Source organism: Seriola lalandi, unplaced genomic scaffold, assembly GCF_002814215.2.
Source record: "Seriola lalandi dorsalis isolate HSWRI2012SDOR001 ecotype SW California unplaced genomic scaffold, Sedor1 jcf7180002054689, whole genome shotgun sequence".
Lineage (NCBI taxonomy): Eukaryota > Metazoa > Chordata > Actinopteri > Carangiformes > Carangidae > Seriola > Seriola lalandi.
The window spans coordinates 893036-918209 of NW_019525242.1; the positions used below are offsets into that span (position 1 = coordinate 893036).

A 25174-nucleotide genomic window follows, 5' to 3' on the forward strand; every position below is an offset into this window, starting at 1 on the left:
CCATACATTAGAGTGGTATCAACCTCCTCATCTCACTCTCAGTAAGAAAGTGAATACACATATTTCCAAAAATGTCAAACTATTCCATTATGAGTGCAATCTCGTCAGCTTTATAAGCAGTGTATAGCCTATACATATGCACAAATTTGAATGTCAATATTTATGCAATGCAGCTATCACACATTAACTATCCCCACAATATTATAGCACAGAAAGTCTCGTTTCTGTCCCCTTTCTCTGTGTTCATCACTCTCTATGACATATGAAGTACAACGACAGTCTCAACCAACAGTGTCATAATTATTTCTTTATGAGTTCTTTGTGAACACAAGAAACGATAAATAACCATATAGGGAGCATTAAAGTGAAAGTTTGGTTCATCCACATGGGTACACGCTGTCCAGTGTTGATGGTGCAGAATGACATCATTAGAACTGTCCAATCAATGGGTTACCTGTATAAGAATGAAGCTCAGAGGGTTGAGGAATCTGATAACATGGACGTCCAATTTTAAAGTTTCATTTCATTTAGTGGTTAAGGTCGTTTTACGGTGCCTTGAGTTCATGAGACCTCTGGATGAACACAACACAAATGGTGGTCGAGTTAAGAACAAAGCTGTTTATTCTAGCTCCTGAGGAAGTTGACATTTTGGAAATAGAAGGTTTTAATCTGACAGTGATGACACGTATGGGTTCAGGAGATCAAACCAAGAAAACATGAAGCCTGGCTTCACGATGGACCATGAATCTTTTTCTGGGTAGAACCTAGAGCAAAAAGAAATATTTGCATATCATCTGAAAATATTTGGATGAGAAATCTGTCCATGATCACATAGGAGAAAATCATCAGGAATGTTGAGTGTGAAGCCCATTTGTAGCATTTCTTTAAGAAATGTTGGTTTTGGACGGGTATAAAGACATGCCAACATCCATCCAATGTTAAATTTGCTGTAAAATAAATCTACTGAAGCTATGTGGGATCGAATGATTGTGGCACAGATTCAAACATTCCTGGACAGCCTCTGCTACCCAACTCACCGCCTGGAGCTCACGCTCCTCAAAGATCCTCGAGAGGATGAGGCGGCGCAGCGGCACCGTCATGATGAGGACGAAGGGGAACGCCAGGGAGGCCACAGTAGACTTCACTACCCACAGAGCCACGATGCACGCCAGCTGAATGATGGTGAACATGTTCATTCGCCATGTCTTCACCTGAAGCAACACACACGGTGGTTAATGGGTAGAAAACCAAAAGACCATGGACCACAGTGCAGACACACAGGCGTGCACCCAGAGATACTCAGACACATTCAACACACTCATTCCCGAACTGCTCCTCTGCATAATGAAAATTTTACATGTTTTTGGCTCCATCTAGTGGTAAAGTCCTGCATCTAATCATTTCTGTAAATGTACAAGGGAGATTAAATGAATCTCTTTTTTCAAGGAATAAACTTAAAATCTTCATCCAGTTATTTTAAACTTTAAATCCACAACATAAAACCACTGATACTGGCTTGTAAAACATAAGGTGATTTTGACAGACTGAAAACAGCCTGTGTTACATATTGTTACTGGTTTGTGCAACAGATCCATGAGTTTGAGGGCTGATCAGATGCCAAAACACAGCACAGTTGTTTATAATATTTACTATGAGACAGGATCAACTCTGGAAAGCTGAAACATTGACAATGAGCTTGTCTTTTGTCACTACGATCGTGAGGTAAACAGTAGAAATATGGCATTCACTTTATAAAGTCATCTACCAGGAACGTGACACTTGCATGTATTTGATTGGCCAATGCCCCCCACCCCCCAAATGAACCAGCACAGCTCATACAAATAAATGAGGAGGCAGTGCTTTTGTCCGTCTGAACCAAAGTGTGATTATGGCTTCTATTGTACCTCCAGCTCTGTAGGGGTCAGCAGCCATTCACAGCACTTGTTTTTGAAAAGTGAAATATATTATCAATTATTATTATTATTATTATTACCATTATTATTATTATTATTATTATTGTTACCTGTTGTATCTTGTTATATTATCTTAAACCCACTCTTCAAAATCAGTTTTTCATGTCTTTCTCTCTCTCTTTTTTTTTTACACCTAACCGCATCCTAATTTTACCCTCCTCCCACCACATTTCTGTGTTTACATACCCACGAGTATCCTGATTCTGATTTTGATAATGATTTCTGAGGTATCTTGGTAATTGGTTGTTCATGGTAACACAAGATCCTGGTTTCAGAAAGAAGCCTCTGTTGCAGTTGTGAGAAAAACAAACATGCTAGCTGGAGTTCTCCAATGCACACAGGCATTCCGAAGAAACCAAACAGCTCATCCAGTATTTCTGTCTACTCTAACTCAAGTTAGATAGCAGTTAGACAGAAAAACAATAAAAAATATGACAAACATGATGATGTAATGAGGATTTCCGGATTGAAATTAAAGTCTGACACCAGTAATACAGGAGTGTAATTGCAGTGACCAGGCAGCCCGAAACTAAACTGTTATCTTCAACTGTAACACTTATCACAAATGTTTCTGTTGGTGCAGAAATGACACATTTGCTGGATGTGGTGGAGACTTGCTGAGGAAAACCTGGATAATGTTCATGTGTCATGTATGAAGGGATCTGAATGATCAGGATACTCGAAACCAGAACACTGGTGTGCATGTAAACGTTATGTTGTCGAGTCTGCCATTTTTCAGGTGTCTGTTATATCCTGCTCTGTTATGACTTTGACTCCTCAACACTCCAGCCACCCTGTTTTTCCTGCACTGACTGAGTTAACTCAGACTTCAAGATGAACCCCCTTTGGTTTCTGGCATCCTGGACTTCGCTGCAGTGACCACTCTGCTGGGTTTGGCTTCTCCCACCTCACCACTAATAACACAAGACGAGGGCATGTAAACATTCAGCGTTGCTTGTGTTACCTTGGTGACGTAGATGTGGTCAGGGTGATGCTTGGCAGGCGTGACCATGAGTGTGATGCGTTCATACAGCTGGATGCCCGTCAGAGACGTGACCCCCATGTACAGGAAGATACCAAAGAGCACGGCCAGAGGGATGAGGCGGAGCACATCTGTCATCACCATAGACATACCTGATGGGTGGAGAGGGGTTAAAGGTCAGTTTTTCACATGATATTACTGTTGTTGAAACACTCACATGCACACTAATGTGCAGCTGTGGAGAGAATTATTCATTCAACAAGGGAACGGCCCTCATGACAAACACACTGTCAGTGCTGTTTATTTGAAACATACTCACTGTTCAGATGCCTTGGTTGGGCTAATCCAAGAGTCTTATTCCTAATCCAAACAGCATTTCAATCAAACAAAAGCTCAACAATCATCATGACTCACTGAGGTTGTATACCCAAACTGGATCAAACTATACTTAAGACGACTTTGGGAACCCTACCTTAACTGAAACAAGATATTCTGCTGGAAAAGTAGAACTAGTCAGTGGATGAAAACAATGTTGCCATGACACTGCATTTTGAATTTAACAGAAATTATGGTTTCAGACGGTTTGTAAACAGCATGTAAAATCATTTTAAGATGTTGCATGGGCTTATTCATACTTCATGAATGTCTAGACATGCAGGAGCTGCAGAGGTGCAACTCTGTACCTACTGTCTATCATAACAATCACTTGCCTGGAAACCCCACCACTGTAATTAATGCTGTAGAAAAATATAATCCCTGTAGCCACAAAACGAATGAGAATAATTGTTGTGGAAATAGTTGAGATTCTTCTTTCTCTACAGCTTGTTTCAGATGCGTTATTTCTGTTTTTGCACTGATTTATTTAATGGTAATTCTAATGAGAAAACAGCTTTTAAAACACGTTTTGTAGAATCTTCATTAATTCAACAAGTCAGATAAAAAAAAAAATTTTAAAAGATAAAACAAAGATTAATTATGGTACTCAGAAGGAGCATTACACCAACCAGTAAGCCACAATCCCTTTGGTTATTGCTGCTTTGCCCGTCAAGCTTTTCATTTTCATCTTTATTTAATCTTTATTTAATCAGGCAGACTCATTGAGATGAAAATCTATTTTTCAAGAGAGGCCTGAGAAGAAGAAGCAATCACAAAAACACCAGTAAAGACAACACAACTACACAATACAAGACACTAAGAAACAAAGAATTAAGAAAAACATTTACAATAGTCCAAAAAAGACTTTGGCTGAAAACTACTGTCACTGGCAGAGTTTTTTTTTTTTTTAAGCTGTAGCTAGCAAAAGCTAATGCTAAAACTTTGCTTGTTGGCTCAGATCTGTCTCCTGCTGACTTTTTAATGTTCACAGTTGATTTGATTTGAAATAAGAACCATAAGGGTCCTAAAGTGGGGTGAAATTTAGAGATTGACACTAAAGCTAAAACCTTGGATGCTAACTACAGAAAAACATACTTTAACAGGCAACACAGTTGTTATATTTAGTTAGGATGAGGACGGGTTTAGCAAATGTAATGTTAACATAATTTTGATTTTAATTCTGGAGTTAGTGGCATGTTATTTTCCCCAAACCCAGTAAAGAGCAGGACAGAGTCACTAGCATTACTCCAATTTGCATAAAAATAGTGCTTATCACTCTTACTAGCACCTCGTGCACACCTGTTTAGCATGTGTAGAAATCCAAAGCGTGACAGGCCTGTGTACTTATCTACAATTGTTTGATTGTATATTTTATAATGGTCACCAGACACCCCGCCCTTCCAATCCTCCCTTTTCCCTCTTACCGACGAGCACAGCCACAAGAAGCCCGGTCAGCCTCTGCTCTTTCACCTCCTGGATCATGGGCTTTTCACCAGGTGCCGTGGCCTTGCTCATGACTGTGAGTGCGTTGACATGGGTGACAGAGCGCACCGTCGCCGCGGTGAGCCACGGCAGGCCGAAAAGGGGACAGATGGCACCCAGGATGACGATGAGCAGTAGATCCAGGTGGAAACCCGATCCTTTAACCAGGCGACGCTCCTTCTTACTGACTATCAATCTGAGAGAGGAATGACGAGAAAATGTTTAAAAGGTAGAAATTTGGTAAAAGTTACAGTTAGTATACATTACTTTTGTACACACAAATTCTACAGAGTACTACCACTGTAGATAATCATAGTTTACATACGAAGTGATCTGAGTTTCCATGAAGATGAGGATGAAGACAAGAAGCGCAGGTACGATACTTGCTCCCATCATCCAGGTTGGAAAGGGCTGCTTATCCCCAAAGGGACTGATGAACCAACCTCTCTTGTCTGGGGATGTGACGGAAAAGCCCGACGGCACATCAAGTTTCTGAAAGCAGATAAAAAAAAGGCACTGCATTATTACAACTGTAATAAAATGCAATTCAAAATGCTGCTGTGACTCAAGAGACTGACAGTGTATTTACCTGTGTGTAAGTGTCAGTAACGGAGTAATCCACAAACACTGAAACCAGAATTGAGATGGGGATGCCAAAATCACCAATAATTCTTCTGGCCTGAGGAACCAAACATAAATTAAATCAGGTCAATGATCAGCACACGTCAGATCACAAGCCAGTGGTTGACTACAAACAAGCCAAAGAAAGTCTTCATGTTCAGTTTAAAGAGAAACACCCACTGACGGATGAATCAATATTATTGACTTAAACTGTGTTGAACAAAATCTTCTATTTCTTCTATAAAAAAATGTGAATTATATTATCGATGTGTCCACTTTTCCTCTACATAACAACATCCAAAACTTACTATTACCCTGTCATTCACAGTTTAAGTTAAAGGTTCTTAAAACTTTACCTTGCCACCTAAGAAGCGACTGTTTCTGAACTTCCTGAGGAAGAAAGCAACAAAGAAAGTGCCCATCATAAGAACCAGAGAGAGAAGAGCAGTGTTGGGCTGGTTGTAGACGGGGTCAATCTCATCTTGAAGCCCAGTAGCTGGGCTGAAGTCACTGGGGTACATTGCCATCAGTGGATGTTCCTTAAACACCTGGAGACGAGAGATGAGAGATTCAATTTATCCTCTGAATGACTGGAAGGGCTTTTTGCAGATAGCAGAAGGAAAGGATTGAATGTTATAACTTCATTTAGAAACACTGTTCGTGCAACATGCATCATGCATGCATAACATGACTAGGTCAAAACCTAGTACATGGCAGGACTGCGTTGTATTTGCATTCTGCCTAGTGTCAGTCGGTTTCAGCCCTTTATCTGTTTACTTCTTTCCTACTCTGTGCTCACGTATAGAGTATTTAAATGCAGCTGAATTCACAATAAAGCTGTTCTCATTTCTATGTTTTTCTGTTTCTGTTGTCAGACCATGGAACAAGACATGGCCCATTAAGACTATATGTTAACCAGCAGTCACTTCTAAGCCATTTCCAAGCTGCTGCTCTGCTGTTGCTAAAATCCTGACTTATAACCACGACATCATCTGACAAAATAACTAAACACATAAGTTAAAGTCAAAGACTGTGGCATGACTTTGGCTATATTTACTTGTGAAAAGGTCACTTGGATAGAAAGTTAGGAGGAAAGTTAGAAGCTCAGTCACATTGAAAAGTCTGGGAATCTAGCAACAAAGGCGCTAAGTTTGGCAACACTGTTTCTTTTTCTCCTTCTTCTTTGGGGCTTTTACTGCAGTTGGCATCCATCATGTTGCATTACTGCCTCCTTCCAACTTTAATCCTGGTCTCCACTCATCCTAGTCTCTGTACCTGTTATGACTGTCTTTCTCTCTTCATATTTCCTGCATGAAATCAGGACGGCAAGACTACTTGAAAGAGCAACGACCAGTGATGAAACTCTCAACAACAGTCAGCTGGCTGACAAATGGTGTAACTCCATCACTCACTCAACTCTATCACTCAGTCAGTCAGTCACAGACATTCACGTTTGCTAGGCTGGCCTTGCAAAAAATATCTTATACTGTCCAAATTCTTCTGGAGCTCAGGAAGTTGTGTTATATCTGAAGCATTTACCTTGATGAGCTTTGAGAAAGTCTCGTAGATGAAGATGAGGGAGATGAGGAAAGCAAAAATCTCCTGGGTAAAGGGTGAGATGTAGCGGACGAGGAAGCTGCCCTCTGCTGCAACAATCACCAGGACAATGAAGATGAGCCAAAACCCGATCCACACCCGACCAGTCAGGTACTCAAAGTCGTGAGCCTGACAGAACTGAGTGAAAATACATTGACATTAGTCACATGTTCAGGGAAAACAAAACTGGAAATCTGGAGTGTGTGATAAACTGAGTGTGTGCTAAAATACATTCATTATATGAATGTGTCGCAAAGGTCAAGTACCTTGTAGAAGGCTTCTTCAAACACCAGTAAGGGTCCTGAGAAGCCAATGATGAGAAGCGGCTGACCAGCGAGCAGCGAGAATATAACTCCAAGAGTTGCAGTTGAAACGATAAGCTCGGTCACTCCCATCATGCCCTCTGTTTTCTCTCCTGTATGCATAAAAACATCTTAATAACATAATTGTCAAAATGACATGGGATCAAATTTTGCTCATGCAGTTTATAGCTTCAGTTTACCCAGCAGGCCTCCGAAGGTTATAGTGGGCGACAGTGCTGCAAAGTAGATGAAGATGACGGCAGCGACGCACTGCATGTCCACGGCATCTTTTAAGTCACTGACATAGTGTGGATAGCGGCGGCGGATATCGTGGATCAGGCCTCCGAATGGGATCCCTGAGCGCTTTAACGGGTCCACCTCCTGGTCTCCCTCCTCCTCCTCCTCTGGACTCACCTCTAGGGGGTTTGGGACAGCCTCCATTACATAAAGAAACTACCACTCATCATAATAATAATAACGCTACAACGATAAAAGTCAATAGTTAACATTAAAAGACACAATCTGAAACGCCATTAAAATCTAAAAAGGAAGACTACACCTCACTATCACAGGCAAAGAGAAACACTTGCAACTTTCTATATTTTCAGCAAAACTAACTAACAAGGATTATCTGTATTTAAGGCCTCATATGTCCTTTTCCTCATCAATCATACACAGTCCTTCTACCTTAAAAGGATAGTTCAGATTATTTGACGTGGGGTTGTGAGAGGTGCTTATCTATAGTCAGTGCAGTAGATTCAGATCAGTGTGCTAACAAGTTTAGAGAGGCAGCTGGGAGCACATGCACGTCCACAGCAGCACATCACTCAGCGTCTGTGCTGGTGCTCCTGCTGTTTCTCTAAACTGAGAGCACACTGATCCAAATCTACTCCAGGTTATACTTTAACTATATTCTACTATACTGACTATAGATAAGCACCTCACACAGCTCCACGTCAAATAACCTCAACGATCACTTTAAATTTTCCCAAGAACACCAAATGTGTATTAATTCACAGCTGAAAGTATGTGTAAGACCAAGAAAAGGACCACACATTCTCACATTAGAGAACCAAGAAAATTGATTGATTCACAACAATTATTAAAATAGTAGGCAGTTAATTTTGTTTTGATTGACTAATCGATTAATTTAATAATAATTGAAGCTCTAACTGATCCATTCCTTCTTGCACCAGTGCTTTGTTTACTGATGGTATCATGTCATTTGTAAAACTACTAGAAGGTACAATAGCACTGATTTTGCAAAATGATTTCTAGCTGAAGAAACTTGTGTTTGCATTGCAGAAATAATGTTGGAATTCCCTCCCTCAAATTGTAATTGCAGATGTGGTTTGGATAAGCCTCTTTACAGACTTGACTAAGCACCTTTGTTGTCCTGCACCAATCCAAATGAGGACTGGTGCTTTTTGAGCTCTCTCTCCTTCCTCTTGCGCAGCATCTGCTTCTGGAAGTCAGCCACCGTCTTCAGGAGGTCTTTGCCCGCCACATCTGAGGGCGGAATGACGATGCTGCAGTCCAAGAACTCATTGATACCGTTCAGGAGGTCCTGTCTGTCGTCAGCAAAGTAGGCCACCTCGTGGAAGTTCTACAACAAAATACAACTGGATGTCAGCAGCAGAAAGAAGAGAAATTCAAGATACATGCGACGTTGTCACTATTGCACATTCCCCCATTTATAATGCACATTGTACATATTTATTTGTTTCTTATTATGTCTTTCAAATTTTTATTGTAATTGTATTTGAGAAAAACTTTCGATTTATATTCAGGCTATCTGGCTTGCTGTACTTGCTTTTGCAATACCTTTATACATTTTTTTCTTACTAATTTTATTGTTATGCAGCAAAACACCAAAGCAAATTCCTTGAATGTGAAAACAAACTTTTTTTTCTACAGATTTAGATATAATTTAGATACAATTATTTTATTTTCTAATCAATGGTAAAATATCCAAATATCTATTAGTTAGTTACTCTGATGGGGATAATTAGTATCCCATTTGCATTTATAGGAATCTGAAATGAGGAAAATGTTGCATCTACCTTGTCGGACATGAGAGTGGCGAAGGAACGTCCAATCTCATGATAGTCAATGTTGGACTGACTGGGACCGAGTAGGACGAAAAGAAAGCGAACAGGGACCGGGACCTCCAGCACCGACTCCAGAAGCACGGCATCGTTCAGCCTGACAAAGGCCATGGCTGGCTGCTCCAGAAACTCCACACAGCCTGACAGGGAAAGAAATAGTAAAATAATAATTAGTGATTTTTCCACAGCTCCACATTAGGAGCAGAATCTGTGATAATAAACACCAGGATTAAATAGTGCTGTAGTGATAATTTGCTGTTAATGTCACATCAAGACATCCAGCAGCTTTACAGTTCAGCAGCTGCAGAAGTGTTGACTTCACATTAACAGCAGTGTTAAACTGCAAACTGTAGCAGGGGTGAAAGCTGATTAGAATACAAAGAAATAGGATGCCATTAGCAGTGAGTATGAAACAATAATGGTGATTATTGATGTAATTTAACTTTTTGAGGCCGAAACTAATGGAGAATCTACAACAAGCAGATTCATCTCTTAGCATTTATAAAAAAAAAAATAATAAAAAAAACATAATTTCTGTAACTAATCTACTTTGTCAAAACTCCCAGAGCTTACCAACTAAAACGATGACAGCTTCAGCATCTTTGGGAATCTTGGCGAGCAGTTTCATGGACCTCGCCGCAGCTGGATGGCTCTCAGGAGGCAGAGGGTGGAGAGATTTCTTGGAGGAAGACCAGTACAAAGATTATTCACATTACTGCTCCGACCAACGTGATGTGACACCATAATGTAACATGGGACCAATAATGTGGGAATTATTGTGGGGATAGCGACATGTATGAACAATACTTTACTAATGCAATTCATTTTGAACTGCACAACTGCACAACTGGTTCTTTATGTGTGAGGAGAATTTTTTTTGATAGGCTGCTTTAAATTTGCCAACATTTTAAGCCACGGGGAACATTAAGGTTTCACAGTTAATGCATCAAGAAGCATTAACTGGAAACACCTGTAAGCTGACTAAAAACATAATTCAACACATGTGGCCCAGGGAGGCTCGCTCTCTCCAACTTCAAGAACTACCTACGCGACTTCTGACCTCATGGAGGGGTGTTTCAAAGAACAATGCAAGAGCCACAGGCCTCACATCAAGACTTTAGTGTAATCATGTTTAAATCTATGCTTACTGCTGACTCTTAGAACTTAATGCAAACCATAAACTAGAACAAGACAGCTCACTGCTGCTTTTATCTCCGTCCATTTAGATAGCTGAGTTCAATTATCCAAGTGGGTTCTTGTCAAAACTAGTTAATCACCTACTTTGGCTTGGGTAAACTGTATTCACTGCACTGTCAGCCTGCAGTGTTTCAACTACATCTCAGTCTATCATCACCCATATCTCATACCTCTCAGATCTCTGTCACCTCCCTCTGAGATTGACACACAGCACTCAAGACTAAGGAATAACAACTTACAAACAGGCTGACGAACACGTCTTGTTTGGGGTCGTACACCGGCCCTTTGTTATCCTGGTGTTCATCATGCTCTTCAGCCACCAGTGGCAGACTGGTGTCATGGACGTGGTTGTGATTGAAGCTGCCGTGAAGACTGCTGGATGAGTGGTGACGGTGGAAACGATGTTTTAAATCACTCGGATGACTGTAAAACAAGAATTTTAAAAAAAGAGTAAGTCAACAAGCAACTTTTTAAGGATGTGGGCTCATCTGTACTTTGTGCTAAATGCCATGCCAATGTCAGCATGCTAATAAGCTCAAAGCGATAATGTTAAGAAGTTAATTATTTTTGTTATTAGAATATTTAGCAATTAGCACTAGGTACAAAAGTATGCTGATGGCAATGTCATTAGTTTAACAGTTTATGAACCAAAGTAGCAGAAGGACAAATTAAATCTTTTACATTATGATGGCTCAAGATTAAAGGTCCCATATTGTATAAAGGTAGATTTCCATGTCTGTTGAATATAAAGCAGGTCTAGCTTCTATATTAATACTGTAAAAGTATCAAAGTTCTCAGTCCACAGAGTAATGCACACTGCCTGTATTCAGAAACTGAGCCTTAAAAAGAGCTGTTAGGACTTCTGTAACTTTGTGATGTCATAATGAAATAGTCACCACTCTCAGCCAACCTTTGTTTTCTTTTTTGTTTTTTTACTTTATGAATGACACAACACGGAGCGGCCATTCTGACAATGAGCTAGCAACTACGAGACAGAAAGATATGGAGGAAACGCTGCACAATCAGACACAAACACCCTCAGACACAAACACCCTGAGAGGCCTGAGAGAGGAGATGTAAAACTACACTGACATGGTTTTTAGTACTAAAAACCACAAATGTCTTCTTGTGAAAATCACAAATTCAAATAAAACATTAGGAAAGTGTGAAATATGGGACATTTAAAATGTATGGGATTACAGTTCCTCCTGACGAGGACATGAATGTTTGCACCAAATCTCAGCATCCAGTAATTTTCCAAACCTTTAACTCTGAGCCTATGTCAGGACAGACATACAGATGACTCAAAATCAGCCTGACAGACTTTAGCTTCAACCAATCAAAGCAAAATGCAATGACGGGCTGATGCTTCTGCAACAATATTACTTTACTTCATTGATATATCAATACAGACTGTCTATGTCTGTATAGTAGTATATAAGTCTTTATAACTTAGTACACTGACTAACTTTTTTTCTGAGCTTTCAAACAAAACCCACAGCATAACTCTCAGGCTTCATCTGTGAATGGCTTATGTTTTTCATCAAAAATATCAGAAACTGGAGGAATAGCCACCTGTTCTCTCTCCAGCTTGAGGATGATGATAATTGTGATTATAATATAATGATACTGGCGCTGTTTCACAAAAATGAATAATTCAGTACTTGAAAGAACTGCAGGGTAATTTGGATTGTAGAAAAGCCCAGCACAGCTGTGATTCTTGTTCACATAATCCACCTTCTTCAGTCGGCATGTTGAGGAGCTTTACTTCATGCAGCAGCAATGCAGCTCATAAATTTACAAAAGTCATTAGCAAAATTCCTCAAAATCTAAACCTTTTCAGGTCAAGCTAATTAGAAAGCTGTTATTAGAAAATCTGTCCTGACACAGTGTCTCTTCCAAATGTGATATTTTCATTAAATCATCAATAAAACAGCCAGAGGCTAATCTGTGCAGCATTACTATCAGCGCTTTAGTGCATGTCAGGGTAATCACGCTTTCTCCCTTCTCAAGTATTTGGTGTGACACATAATCCAAGTTTCATTACATCACTGCACAGTCCACTGGTGACATCACCTCGCTCATTAGGCCCACAAGGTCCAATAAGACGGCGCCCAGATTGGACACGACATCACAACATGACAAAAGAACGAGGTGTGACACTGAAGGGAATTGTGCTCGAGATGTTTCCAGAGGATCTTTAAAATAGTCTGAGTAAGCGATGAACTAAATTTTAGCAGCACCTCAGTGTGTTTCTTTCCACTTAATAAATCTGATATCTCAGACTGGTGATGACTCTAATGACTGACTGTTTTTTTTCCCCTGTGGATGCAGCCAGTGAAAAGCTGGGAATTTATGTGGAAAGGCTGTGAAAGATGGAATGGACACAAAATGGCCTGCTGCTCAGAAGCTGGACAGTTTATATTGTGTCATCTGTTGTCTCGCTTTGTGAGTATTTATACAAAATCCATCTTGTGCACATGAGGTTTTAGTGAAACAGCAAATCTGGTCACCACCATATTAGTAATACTGAATTACAGCACTGTCCATGTAGTATTACACAGGTGAGCCAGACAGACAATGTTGGACCAGTGGCTCTATACAGACACAAAAGGATAAGATGAATTTCTTGGAAAATAAAACTAAAACAGGAGTGAGTGAAAGTTTATTTTTGACCTTGAAAACAGTAGTTGACAAAAAAAAATCTCACTCCAGGTCTATTTAGTGGCTGTTCTGGAGCTTTCAATCTTATTGCACAATAAAAGCTAAAGTTAGAATATGTAACTTTTCCAAATTAAATTTTTTTTTTGCGTTTTGTTCTTATTATTATGCAAATGTTTCAGGCAATTTTCAAACTTTGAGAAATACATGATGTTAATCATGGTATCGGTACGTGACATTTGGTCACCTGTCAATGACACACCTATGTGAACACGTCCATGTTGTGGCTGTCTGCCAGAGGCAGTCAAACTGACTTTTATCCAGTTTTAAAAAACACTTTTTAGATGTTGGTTATTAGGATTTTAGTCATCGGATGTCTGGATCTAAAGTTATCAGAGAAAAAAGCTGAGTAAATGTTAGACAGCTCAGGCACTGGAGACGTCCTGTGTCTGCTGAACTGCATCAGTGTTTTTTAAGTGAAACTTCTTTATTTGGTGTTTGTACCAGTCTTAATCCCCTGGTCTGTTTGTTATGGAGAGGAGGACACCTCTGTGGATAATTCAGCAGCTGGTAAAAACCTCATGAACATCAGCTTTGTAAGTTATCAGAGAAACAACCAAAACAAAGGATAATAGCAATCTCAGATTCCAACTCTTCCCGACGTCTCGTGTCCGCCGCACAGCGGCTTCGAAACACTGACTTTAAATGTGAAACTGATTTATTCAGTGTTTTTACTGGTTATAATCACCTGGTCTGTTTGATTTGGAGAGGAGGACACCTCTGTGGATAATTCAACTGCTGGTAAAAACTTCCTGAACCACTGACACTGAAGGAATCCAAACCAGGAGAAAGTAGTGAAGACAACAATTCCCACGATCCCACACTATTTCATGACATCACCCAACACTGTCTTTTGTCATAGTCTTGATTGAGAGACCCCTAGTGGCAGAAGTTGTAGTACTGTGTGTTTAAGAACTTTTAGTAGCTCACATGGATGCGACCTCATTAAGGTCCTCAGAAAAATGGAAATCTGAACATATGCAATTCCATGAAAACTGGACAAACTCCATCTGCTGAGGAAGTGCAATCAAAAGCTACAATAAAGAAGGAAGTTCATCTCTGGAGCTACACCATTAGCCTGGTTATACCTAACATTTTAAATGATCCCTGAAGTGCAACAAAATATTGACAGGAGAATGAGTGAGCATGATTCATTTTATTTTTGACAGGCATGGCTTGTCTCTCTGGTAATTCGGTCTGACAGCCGACATTTAGTTAACTTGTTTTTTTCATTATGTAACTCTGAAAAATCCATTCTGCTCTATGTGTAGTGCTGTTCCATTGGTCATGTGTTAGGTCAGTTTAGCGAGTGTGTCAATACAAGTGCCAATCAATAAGTGGGAACCATCTCAGAGAGCCGGAAACATAGAGGAGATGACATGTCACATGTTTAACATCCACATGCTATCTATTTGAAGTACTGCATATATAGCAGTACACAGGATATGATGTAACCATTTCCTTGGTCTTTTTTCAGCACTTATATAGGATCAGTTGAGAGGATTCGTGTCTCTGAGGTTGTGGTGTCCCCTGGTCTATCCCCTCTCTAGTCACATATACTACTTCCTCATCCGCTGATTTAACAACATCACACCCAAAAATATTTCCAACTGCTGCATAAATCTTGGTTAACTGGGCTGGCTGGGAAGAACCTGCTCATGTAAAACACACAGAGCACCAAAAACTCCCTGTTGATAAGAGGTAAACGTCGCCTATCATCTCACATCCTGAATTTTACATCTGTCTCATTTCAACCCAGAATTTTAGACATGTAATGAGCCTGGATTTATAAAAAGTAGCAATATTTAAAAGAAATTCTGATTTCAAGCCTGAAAGTTCATAAATATTTTATGCAGGGCCTCAAACAGTGTCTGTTTCATTCTCAGTAATCAAAGATCAGACTGAAACACCCACTCGTTAGTGTATAAGGTCTGAAAGAGAGCAGGACTGAGAGGGCACAGATTTCAAATGGTCAAGACAGCACAGCGTCAAACTTTAAATCTGAAGGTCTGGGCTTTAAGACCCTGGGCAGCTGGGGTACTGTCTTGACATTTGTAATTTAGACAGCCCTGGGGAAGTACACCAGATGATGAGCCAAGTCTTGTTAAATGTCACTTTTTGGAAATTCCCAGCTCTGTTCCCCTGAGTTTGGCTTTTTTTAACAACCTCCATAACAGAATAATGATAAATGAGGAGTGTGCTGGGGTTTGATTCCTCATGCTTCCATGCTCACAATCCATGAACAACATGAAAATACAGCTGCATCCACACTGCCATACACTGGCAGGTCTGTTAATACATGGATTAAAAAGAACAACTAAATCTATGATAACAATATTTTCAGGACCTTTTCACATGAAGCAGGAGACAGGTAACTGGGATTAATCCTGGCTTTTTGGTCTCACAGAGATGGTTGGTGTTGCCATGGTAACTAAAACTACAACCGTATGCTTAGGCTTAAAAATAAAACTCTAAAATGTACCTCCTAATCAGCCAACTGTGATTCCGCATTGTATATCAGTATTAATACTTCATGTGATGAGTGACATGTTTACAATCTAGTAGCATGACTTTCTTTTATTTCATATGAATAAATTAATTTGTATTAAACTGAATTAATATTATAAGAATTAAAATGTATCTACGATAAAACAGGATTTTTAGCAAAGAGAACAGAAAGCCTGTTGCTAGTATTACCATTTAATAAAATGTAATTCTGCTTATTAATTGTGCTAAAATTCTTTCACAGAACTCCAGACAGTGATTGGCTCAGTTTAAACTCTTAAAGACACTCGTATTATTGCTGTCCCAGAAAACATTTTGGTCTCATACAGTAAATCTGCAATCTGCAAATCGGTTTATAGATTCATATGTGTGGAGTAGAATGTATGTAGTTTGCGCTTGGCTTGGGCCGATATTTAATAATATCGAATATCGCGATATTTCCCACCTTATGCAATCCTTTTCATTATGTCAATCTTTTTTCATTTCCTTTTGTGAAGTCTTACAGTTTTACACAATCTGCATTGCTGCCGAGTCTGACCCTCATTTCACTGCTTTGCTGACAAATAAAACAATGAACTTCTGTTTAGTGGCAACCTCAAATACAATGATGTAATGATATTATTTTTAAAAAAAATTCACTCCCCATCCCCTGCAATAATATCGTATATCCCGATGTTCAAGATGGACTGTATCGAGGTGTTACATTTTGGACCTCACCTAAGCTTCGTTAAATTTAATTCACTTGATAAGACGGCAGGTTATGTAAAAGATTTGGTTACAGTTGTAATGGTGTAAATCAAGACTAAACGGGGCCTGTTTTAAATTAGGACCTTCTTAGAAGTGCACAAAATGGAGTTTTCCACCTGTTCCTACGAGCTTAGTTGGCCAAAAATATTTTAGATTTGGCTTTTAAATCCTGTAATGTCTCCTGGGGTGCCACGACAAATATGTTCGCTTTGAGGAAAGAACTAAATATTTCAGTTAGTCTCAGACTGGTTACTGACCTGTGTTTGAGAAGCAGAGCCCGCAGAACACTGGATCTGTCCTCGGCTCTGATCTGATCAGAGATGATCATCGTCTCCACCACCAGATGAGCGATGCCAGGCAGAGAATTCTGCTCCAGGTCCAGAAGGATAGCACCTAGGGAAGGAAGGTACAGGAAGACAAGGGCTGAAAATGGCTGCTGAGACTGTTTTGTATAAAAAGTATTTCAGATTCCTGGGGGGAGAATCTAATCAGGACAAAAATGTTCAAGTCCTCATATTTGTATTTGAGAAACTTTAGCCAAAAATACACTTCTGTCAAACTACATTTGTCCAGCAAAGATGAGTTTCGCTTCTTTTTGCATGTCATGTTTATCCTTGTGGATTTTATATCAGCTGCACATGGAAATAAGTAAACCATAAGACTGATACTGTGAGCATGTGTACTGCTGTTTGCACGCAGGAGCTTTTTACCGTGTGTGATGGTGCGACGAAGCTCCAGCAAGCTGCGGAAGGAGAGTGAGGCCACGTGAGGTTTGCCCCAGCGATCCGTCTCCTCCTCCACATCCTCTTCAAACTTGATCCAGCGAGCGCGTTCCTTCCAACGCATCTCATGATCCTTCTCCACGATCAGTTCGTTCAGCTCCACAAACAACTGGAGGTGGACCAGGGCACAAAATATATGGCTTTACATTTCATATGTAGTAGTAGATTATGTTTACCCTCATCTAAGTATTTGTTAACATCCCCCAATTCTTTCAATGAAGCTTGTTTTCCCTTTTCTCTTTCTTTTTTTTCTCCAAACTAAAACATATTACACCTATAGGAGAAAATAATGATAATAATCAGTGACAGCTAATCCAATCCAAACCAACACGTTTATGAGGCCTGACGTAAGATAACCACATGGTTTGGAGGGACATTCTGTTACATTTCAACAAAGAAGTTTTCTCAGAGCAACACAAAATGATAATATGATTTGTGTTTTTGTGCCATTTGTGCAGTCAAACTGAGGTGAAACATTAGTAGGAATTTTATAGCTTCTTCTGGTCTGGTGACTCGCCATTAAGTCACTGAAGAGGAATGTGGTTAAGCTCAGACTTCACTCCAAGAGCTCTGGAGATCACGTTTAACACTGAATCAAATGACTACTGTATGTGTAATGTGAGGGGGGGTCATTTGTAGTGAAAAACAGGCAGAACTATCACCCAACCCTACGTTTCCTATCAGGAAGTGCTTTAGCCAATATCAGCTCATTGTTTTGGTTTTACAAGTCACAGCTTTACTGTGCTTTTTGGTTCAATCTCTCCGCTCTTGTCAACCTTGTGTCCAGCAGCAGTAGGGAGAGCAAAGACCATCAATAAACCCACTGTTTGCATATACCTAGCACCAGATAGCTGACAGACACAGCAGCAAGCTGGTAGCAGCAACAAAACTAGACTGTTCCCCTCAAGAGCTGGTGAAGACCAAACCAGAGCTACAAGGAGAGTGAATATTGGACTTGAATCTGTTGTGTGGCCAGAGACATGACTGTCATGTCAGTAGAAGAAAAGACGTCATAGAGACACTGGGGTTGCTTTCCACCGCTGGAGACAGCTCTTGATGAGCAAAGAGCTGTGGTAAGTAAACAGCTGTTAATGCTAAAGTTGGCTAGGTAGCAATATAATGGTTTGCTATCGCATTCATCATAATGATACTGTAATATTATGTATTTAACAAAGGAAACTAGTGTAAATTGTATGTTGCCTGCATATTGAAGTATTCATCCTGTGGTCAATATGCAGATTAATGCAGTTGAAGGAAAAAGCATTGTGCTGCAAACCTCATGAATTTTTTTTTCTGCTGCTCTCTTCTTCTTCTTCAGGCTGGATAGTGGTGTGGAGCTGTTGCTGGACCGGGCCATTTGACATCGGGACGACTTCTTCACCAAGTGGCGTCTCACCCCGGGGTTGTCCTCAAATCTGTGACCTGCACAACAGAAGGGTCGACATTGCTAAGTGATGATGTCTACATCTGAGGAGGCCAGTTTGATGAGTCATTCAGAAACCAACCTACCGAGGAGCATTTTAAAAGCAGTATTAAGAAACGCTCTTTTATGATTGTGAACAAATCAAACATCCTTTCCAAGTCAGAAAATGTGCTTCAGAAATCATATTTATATGTGCGTTTAGGTTTCCAGCTGACAGAAGAACAACCAGTAACAGAGGGCAAAAGCTTCATGGGTGAGTGAGAATCCATGTGCGCCATGGGAACCTGTTAGAGAGGAGGTGGTTTCACCCCCACACATTTGTCACTTCAAAAAGAGGAATTTCATTTTCAATTTCCTTGACCTCCAAATCATATTTTATTGAATTGAACATAATGAGCGGCTCCTTTAATGTTTATGATTTGCCATGTAAATGGAAGGGAAGCCTGGGTGGTCCGTTAATTTGATTAAAGGAAGTAGGAAATGCAAAGTAAAAGGATGACCACCTGTGCGGAAATGTTTTTAGAGAGTGGTAAAGAATGATTTTAGGTAATGACTATAATTTGGCAAAATTATAACTAATGTGTTATTTTAAGGTTCAGTGTTTATTTTTATACAGAAATGGTCAAATGTAGGTATTAAGTGACTTTTAAGTATAATTTAAGAAATACATTTGAGATTGTTAAAGGAAACAGTTTGACATTTTCAACTACAAATCATTCATTACTATCAACTGTTTTCCAAAGCATACCAGTTGTGTTTTACTTGAGTCTGAAAATCAACTTGCAAGGGCTACACATGCATGATCCAATGCAATAAATATTTTATCGGATGCTCATGCACAAGGGGACTACTTTGAAATCTCTCCCTTCTGATCAATATGCGAGAGTAGAAGTGTTGGCAGAACATGACTTGTCGTTATTACACTGTAACGTGCAAAATCGCTTGCACACATAGTTAAGTTATGGGATGGCGTTGGTGTACTTAAGGTCAAGGAAAAGATCTGGGGGACAGTTTAGAAACTGACATTTGCATTCAGTGCAGAGCTGCAACAGTCAGACCGGCCAACGGCTGAATACCAAATAATAGACCAAATAAACACTGTCTTTTTTAATCTTTTACACAAGCACCCACCCAGAGGTAACCAAAGTGAGGTGAGTGTGTGCTTGTATGTGTGCGAGTGTGTGTGTGTATGTGTGTGCGTGCCTGCGTATATGTGTGTGTATATGTGTGTGTATGTGTGTGTGTGTGTATGTGTGTACGTGTGTGCCTGCGTGCGTGTGTGCGTGCGTGTGTGTGTGTGTGTGTGTGTGTGTGTGTGTGCATAAAATGCACTAAGTGTTCCATTCTGCTGCGTCATGCCTTCCTCAGGGAAGCGGAGAGAAATGGAAATCAAGATGAAATCAGGCTGTATTTCATTTTTCATTGAGTCTCCCAAGGGAAAAGCTTTAAAGGTTGTCCTTGTGTGAACTTCAGCTGGTTTGGATGACCTGAGTTTTCTCACCACAGGCCAGGGCAATGCCAGGGCAATGCCAGGGCAATGCCAGGGCAAATAACTCTGGGTGAAAATAAAATCATTTTTATACTTCTTCCTCCTCCTCTTGACCTGGTGTCTGACTTGGTCTAAGACTTCTTATCTTGATCAGAAGGCACCACATGAAGCACCCAAAGAAGATACCAAAATACTTGAACCATTTACAGGAACCCAAACAATTTAGATCAATAACCTTTTTTTGTGAAAAAAAACTCTCATGCATTACTCGGGGAGTACACTTGCACTTGCTGGAAAAGCAGCATGTGAATAAATGCAAACACAAATACACTATAAACTGTGTAAAAAGGGAATTAAAAGTGTCATTCATGCTGCACAGTGATCCTGGATGCAGCCTTTAAAAAGCTTTACAAGTCCACCCAAAATTCAAACATCATTTGTCTTGTTTTATTAGTCATTTCTGACTTTAGAGCATTATGGCACATTCATAAATCTTTGACTATTATTTCTTTTGTAGTTAGCTGAAAGATGAACCCTTTAGCTCCTCTCTGTGATGGGACGTGAGCGGACTCATGCCAGTTTTGATTGTTCACTTTGGCCAATAAAACACACATGTCCTACATTATAGTTATTCTGAGGAAAACAAGTCCGCTTAACTATCTCTGTGTAACCAACCGTCTCATTTTGATAATACTCATCCATGTGCATTTTAGAAATTCAAAAGTCATTGAGAAAAATATTTTAATATATCAAATATTAAAAATATTTTAACATCAAAAATCATAATGCAGTATATTTGCTTGCCAGGTAGCGTGCTATCCACATCTGATTTTCTACTTTTTGTTCTCTTGGCTTTAGTGAGATCCAACTGTACAAGTCTGATATGCAACATATTTATAACAAAGTAATCTAAAATCTAGTTTCATTTTAGTTAAAACAAAAGGGATCAAAGCAGATTTTTATCTTTCGCAACATTTCCTTTGATGTATTCTGTTACTGCAATCTGCAAGAGCCCACAAAACCAATAAATATGTATAAATGTTGAAAAGGACTGGGTGCCTGTGTACAAAATGAAATGGGATCTAGCTTTACAATGAAAGAGAGAGACATCCAGCTGTCAGTCAGTCAGTCAGTCAGTCAGTCAGTCAGTCAGTCACTAGACATTATGCCATGAACCTTTGAATTTAAAGGAATGATTTTACATTAGAGGGACAGATGAATTAGATAGCTCAACTGGAAGCATATTTGCTAACTATGTGCATGCAATATAGAATCCAGGACTGTGGCCAAAGTCTTACTCATGAATAGATTATTTTCCCTGTTCTATGTGCATCTGTCTCGAAAATGTTGTTCCTGACTGAAAAGACAATATGATTTAGAATTTTGCCACTACTTTGTATTATGAGTGTGTCATGATGGTGAGTGTGAGTGTGTATTATTGAGTGTTTTTATCCTGTGTGTTAAATTTCTTAGATTGATGTAGTTTATTAACTACTTGTGTTAAAGGGTTTTTTAAGGAAAATACCAGCAATGAATTACTTTAAGGACTAAATGATGGATAGTTCAGAACTTTGCCAAAATCAACAAGACTGTCTTACATCCAGCGCAAAGTGGCACTAAGCGCAATGTGTCTTTGCAAGTTTCAGACCGATGTCATTTTGTCGTTGTTTAAAGAGCACATACACCTGCACCCATCTGAGCGCCCATGGGCGTGTTTTTCTTAAAATAAGGTGTGTGGGCAACAGAAAGTGATTGCATGATTGAGCAACAAAAACCTGGTCTAAAGTCAGTGGCACAGTATTTCACTGTTATTTTAAGGGTGCATCATCAAAGTAGTACTATGCACCTACATAGGCAGGTGCATAACACGCTTTTCGTGGTTGTAAATTGAACTTTGGCCCTGAGATTAATTTCCTCTGCAGAGAATTGTTCTGCTTTACTACCTCTTAAAGCGGCCATTATAATAGCAATCTACCGAAGTGGATGCTGATTGGTTTATTGCATGCTATACCCAAAACACTTCTATGATTAATTAAGAGATTTAAGAAGTACAACCCTTCTGAACCATGCACCTGGCGCTGCAACTGTTTTTCCTGACATTAAAAGTGGATTTGGACACGCCCTACGCTCTTGTTCCATGCACTTAGATCGTTAAAATAAAGCCCTGAGAACCTACAGTCATGCTAGCAGCTGTGTGAGGCCGCACTTAGGCCGAGCAGTGCTTTTGGTAAAATGCTAAAGCTAATGCTGACATGCTTCAGCATGTTGCAGCATGCTCATGTTCGTAGTACTGTTCACCACATTTACCATCTTAGTTTAGTGTGTTAACATGCTAATATTTGCTAATCAGCACTTAACACAAAGTACTGAATGGGAAGATCATTAGTCTTGAAGGCATGTCATTAACCTATATATTGGACACACATTTCTGACATGATGATGGTGCCACTGGAAAGTCAGGGGATCACCAAAACATTAGTATACAATGGGTGGGAATCATGACCATCTATTTAGTGCCACTCCATCCACGAGATGTTGAGATGCTTCATGGGATAACCAAAAACCTGCTGGTGGTTCCAGAGTAAAAATTAGGGGATCATCAATGAGATTAGGAATCATTCTCTGGTGACTTAGAATGTCTACCAAATTTCAGGGCAACAGTCATTGTGACATTTCCATAAAAACCAAACATGTCAACCTCATTGTGGCACTAAAGAAAATATCTAAGGTTCACCAAAGTCATAATGGTCCATCCTCTGGAGATCACAAATGTCTGTATAAAGCTCAATGGAATTCTATCTAGTAGTTATAGAAATGTTTGTGACCATCGTGGCCATCCCTAGAGACCATAAAAGTAGATTCAAAATAAGTACAAAGTAGATTTATCTTCCAAAACAGAATTGGAACAGAATTGGAACAAGTCAAAGACACAAGATCAGTGCCCTGTTTAAATTTATATTAATGTCATTTGGCAGACACAGTTGTCAAGAGCAACTAATGATACTCAAAACTGGGATAATACCATTAAAAGGTTCATGGTATTGGCTTGAGATGATGATAAGAAAAAAAACCAAACATTTGTTACTTGTCAAGTTGAATCCTTGTTGCACCTTTTATAAATACAGGGTCTACTTTAGGGTGCCCAGTGTACTCATATTAACTCAGTTGGTGCTAACCCCAAATCAATGAGTGCCTAAATGTCCTAAGCTATTGGAGACTGGCCACCTTCATTTCTGTTCCATAGGCAGGAATAAAGCTTCCTCGCAGGACTAATGTGCCGTATGTCTAATGTTTCCAAATAGGGATAAAAATAGCAGAACCACACACTGTTTGTCAATGAAATGTCTTTCCGCTCTAGCTGTGGCTGAGCCCAGAGCCAAATGGGTGCCACTGGATCAATAGGAAAGCAGGAAACAGCACCAGTCGAGCAGTGTGTCAATCCGCTCAATACTGTGGACAACTTTGTTCTGTTTGTGGCCATGAAAGAGCCTCATATTGCCATTAATTACACTATCAGTGGACTACAATCAATGGAAACACATGAACCCCCATCCATTTATCATCCATGTAAAAACAGAATAAAATGCTGATCCATGTGAATTTCCTACTGTATCATGATCGCATCAGAACCTCAGCAGCTTGACGCAACTTTCCTTACTGTAAAATGATTTAAAGGCCTTGTAATGTAACGCTACTCAGAAAGAGTAATACAACTACACACAACTTACGGATAGGCTCGAGTGGTGACCCCAGCTGAGTGTGGATTGACTCAAGCAAGTCATAATCATCAAAATCCAAAACAAACTCTTCGAAGTCCTCAAACCCCTCCACATTGGACACTGAGCTGTGGTGTTCATGTTGGTGCAGCTTTGGGGTGCCAAAGCCTTTCTGGACACTGCACCGACGGTCTGGACCATGGTGGTCAGCGGCCCGCATCTTATCAGATGTCCCATGCCCCTGGTTCTCCTGTCCCTCAATATCTGTCATCTCCACAGTCGGTACCTCCACCTATCCTCCTCTCTCTGAGTGGATGCACTGCTCATTCAGGGCTTCCAACTGTTGATCGCCGTCGCTCACCCTGGGTCCACCAGCCTGGATCTTTGTATTGGTCGTGCAAAAGAATGTATGTCCAAACTAACCAGCTCCTATGTGGCGCCCAGGCAACAGAGAAAAAAAGAAAAGGTGTGGTTGGGGACTTCAACTTCTAAATAAGAAATTGTCTGAAGCAAAAAACGAGAAAAATCAAGAAACTTCTCGGAGACTTGAAAATATTCACCTTATAGTCAAAAAAATAAATCACAGGTGCAGATACAAGATCCTCAACATCACAAAAATGTTTTTTTGCCTTAAATCCAAACAAAATGCAAAGTTGAAGCTACACCCTCAGGCAGAAGCCCCCTGCTGGATCCACCATCAGAAAGATGTATAAATGGTAGAAGCATTCACTTTAGTTGCAACTCCGAAAAGCAAGTATTGATGAGGGAGGGTCTACTTTGTGAGACCCGCCTGTCAGCTGAATGGTAGCGCTGCCCTTTTTCAATGATGTCCACAGCCCATTGATCCTCGTGGCTGCTGGGAAACCAACATAAAGTGGATCGGAGCAGAAGAGTTGATGTCTTTCGTTTCCATAGCGCCACCATCACTTTCCAATCATGTGGTATGTAGGGGGGTAAAGGTCAAGTTCCAAAGGTTGGCGTCTCTACCCAAATTGCATTAAGCTGAAAAAGCCACATATAAATATACGCCTGACAGACACATGCAGGAATATGTGCTGAGAACTAAACCGCAGTGAAACCTAAAGAGAATAAAATAATAACACCTAGGAATCAGCTCTGGCTCTCTGCTTAGTGAGATATCATGGTGCTAATTAT

The 25174-nt window shown here is 40.0% G+C and overlaps 1 protein-coding gene across 1 annotated transcript in view; it reads right to left on the reverse strand.

Annotated features, from left to right (window-relative positions):
* The window catches only part of slc4a3 (solute carrier family 4 member 3), a 45818-nt gene that overhangs the window by 618 nt on the left and 20026 nt on the right, over window positions 1-25174 (reverse strand). The window contains exons 6-22 of the mRNA XM_087178456.1: window positions 18668-18813; window positions 17320-17500; window positions 16867-17002; window positions 10876-11059; window positions 10013-10118; window positions 9395-9579; window positions 8718-8937; window positions 7532-7747; window positions 7296-7444; window positions 6973-7167; window positions 5790-5981; window positions 5402-5491; window positions 5138-5304; window positions 4755-5008; window positions 2938-3107; window positions 1038-1211; window positions 550-572 (exon numbers count right to left, since the gene is read on the reverse strand). Coding sequence (XP_087034582.1) covers window positions 550-572; window positions 1038-1211; window positions 2938-3107; window positions 4755-5008; window positions 5138-5304; window positions 5402-5491; window positions 5790-5981; window positions 6973-7167; window positions 7296-7444; window positions 7532-7747; window positions 8718-8937; window positions 9395-9579; window positions 10013-10118; window positions 10876-11059; window positions 16867-17002; window positions 17320-17500; window positions 18668-18813 — 2788 coding nt within the window. The remainder of the gene's footprint in view (window positions 1-549; window positions 573-1037; window positions 1212-2937; window positions 3108-4754; window positions 5009-5137; window positions 5305-5401; window positions 5492-5789; window positions 5982-6972; window positions 7168-7295; window positions 7445-7531; window positions 7748-8717; window positions 8938-9394; window positions 9580-10012; window positions 10119-10875; window positions 11060-16866; window positions 17003-17319; window positions 17501-18667; window positions 18814-25174) is intronic.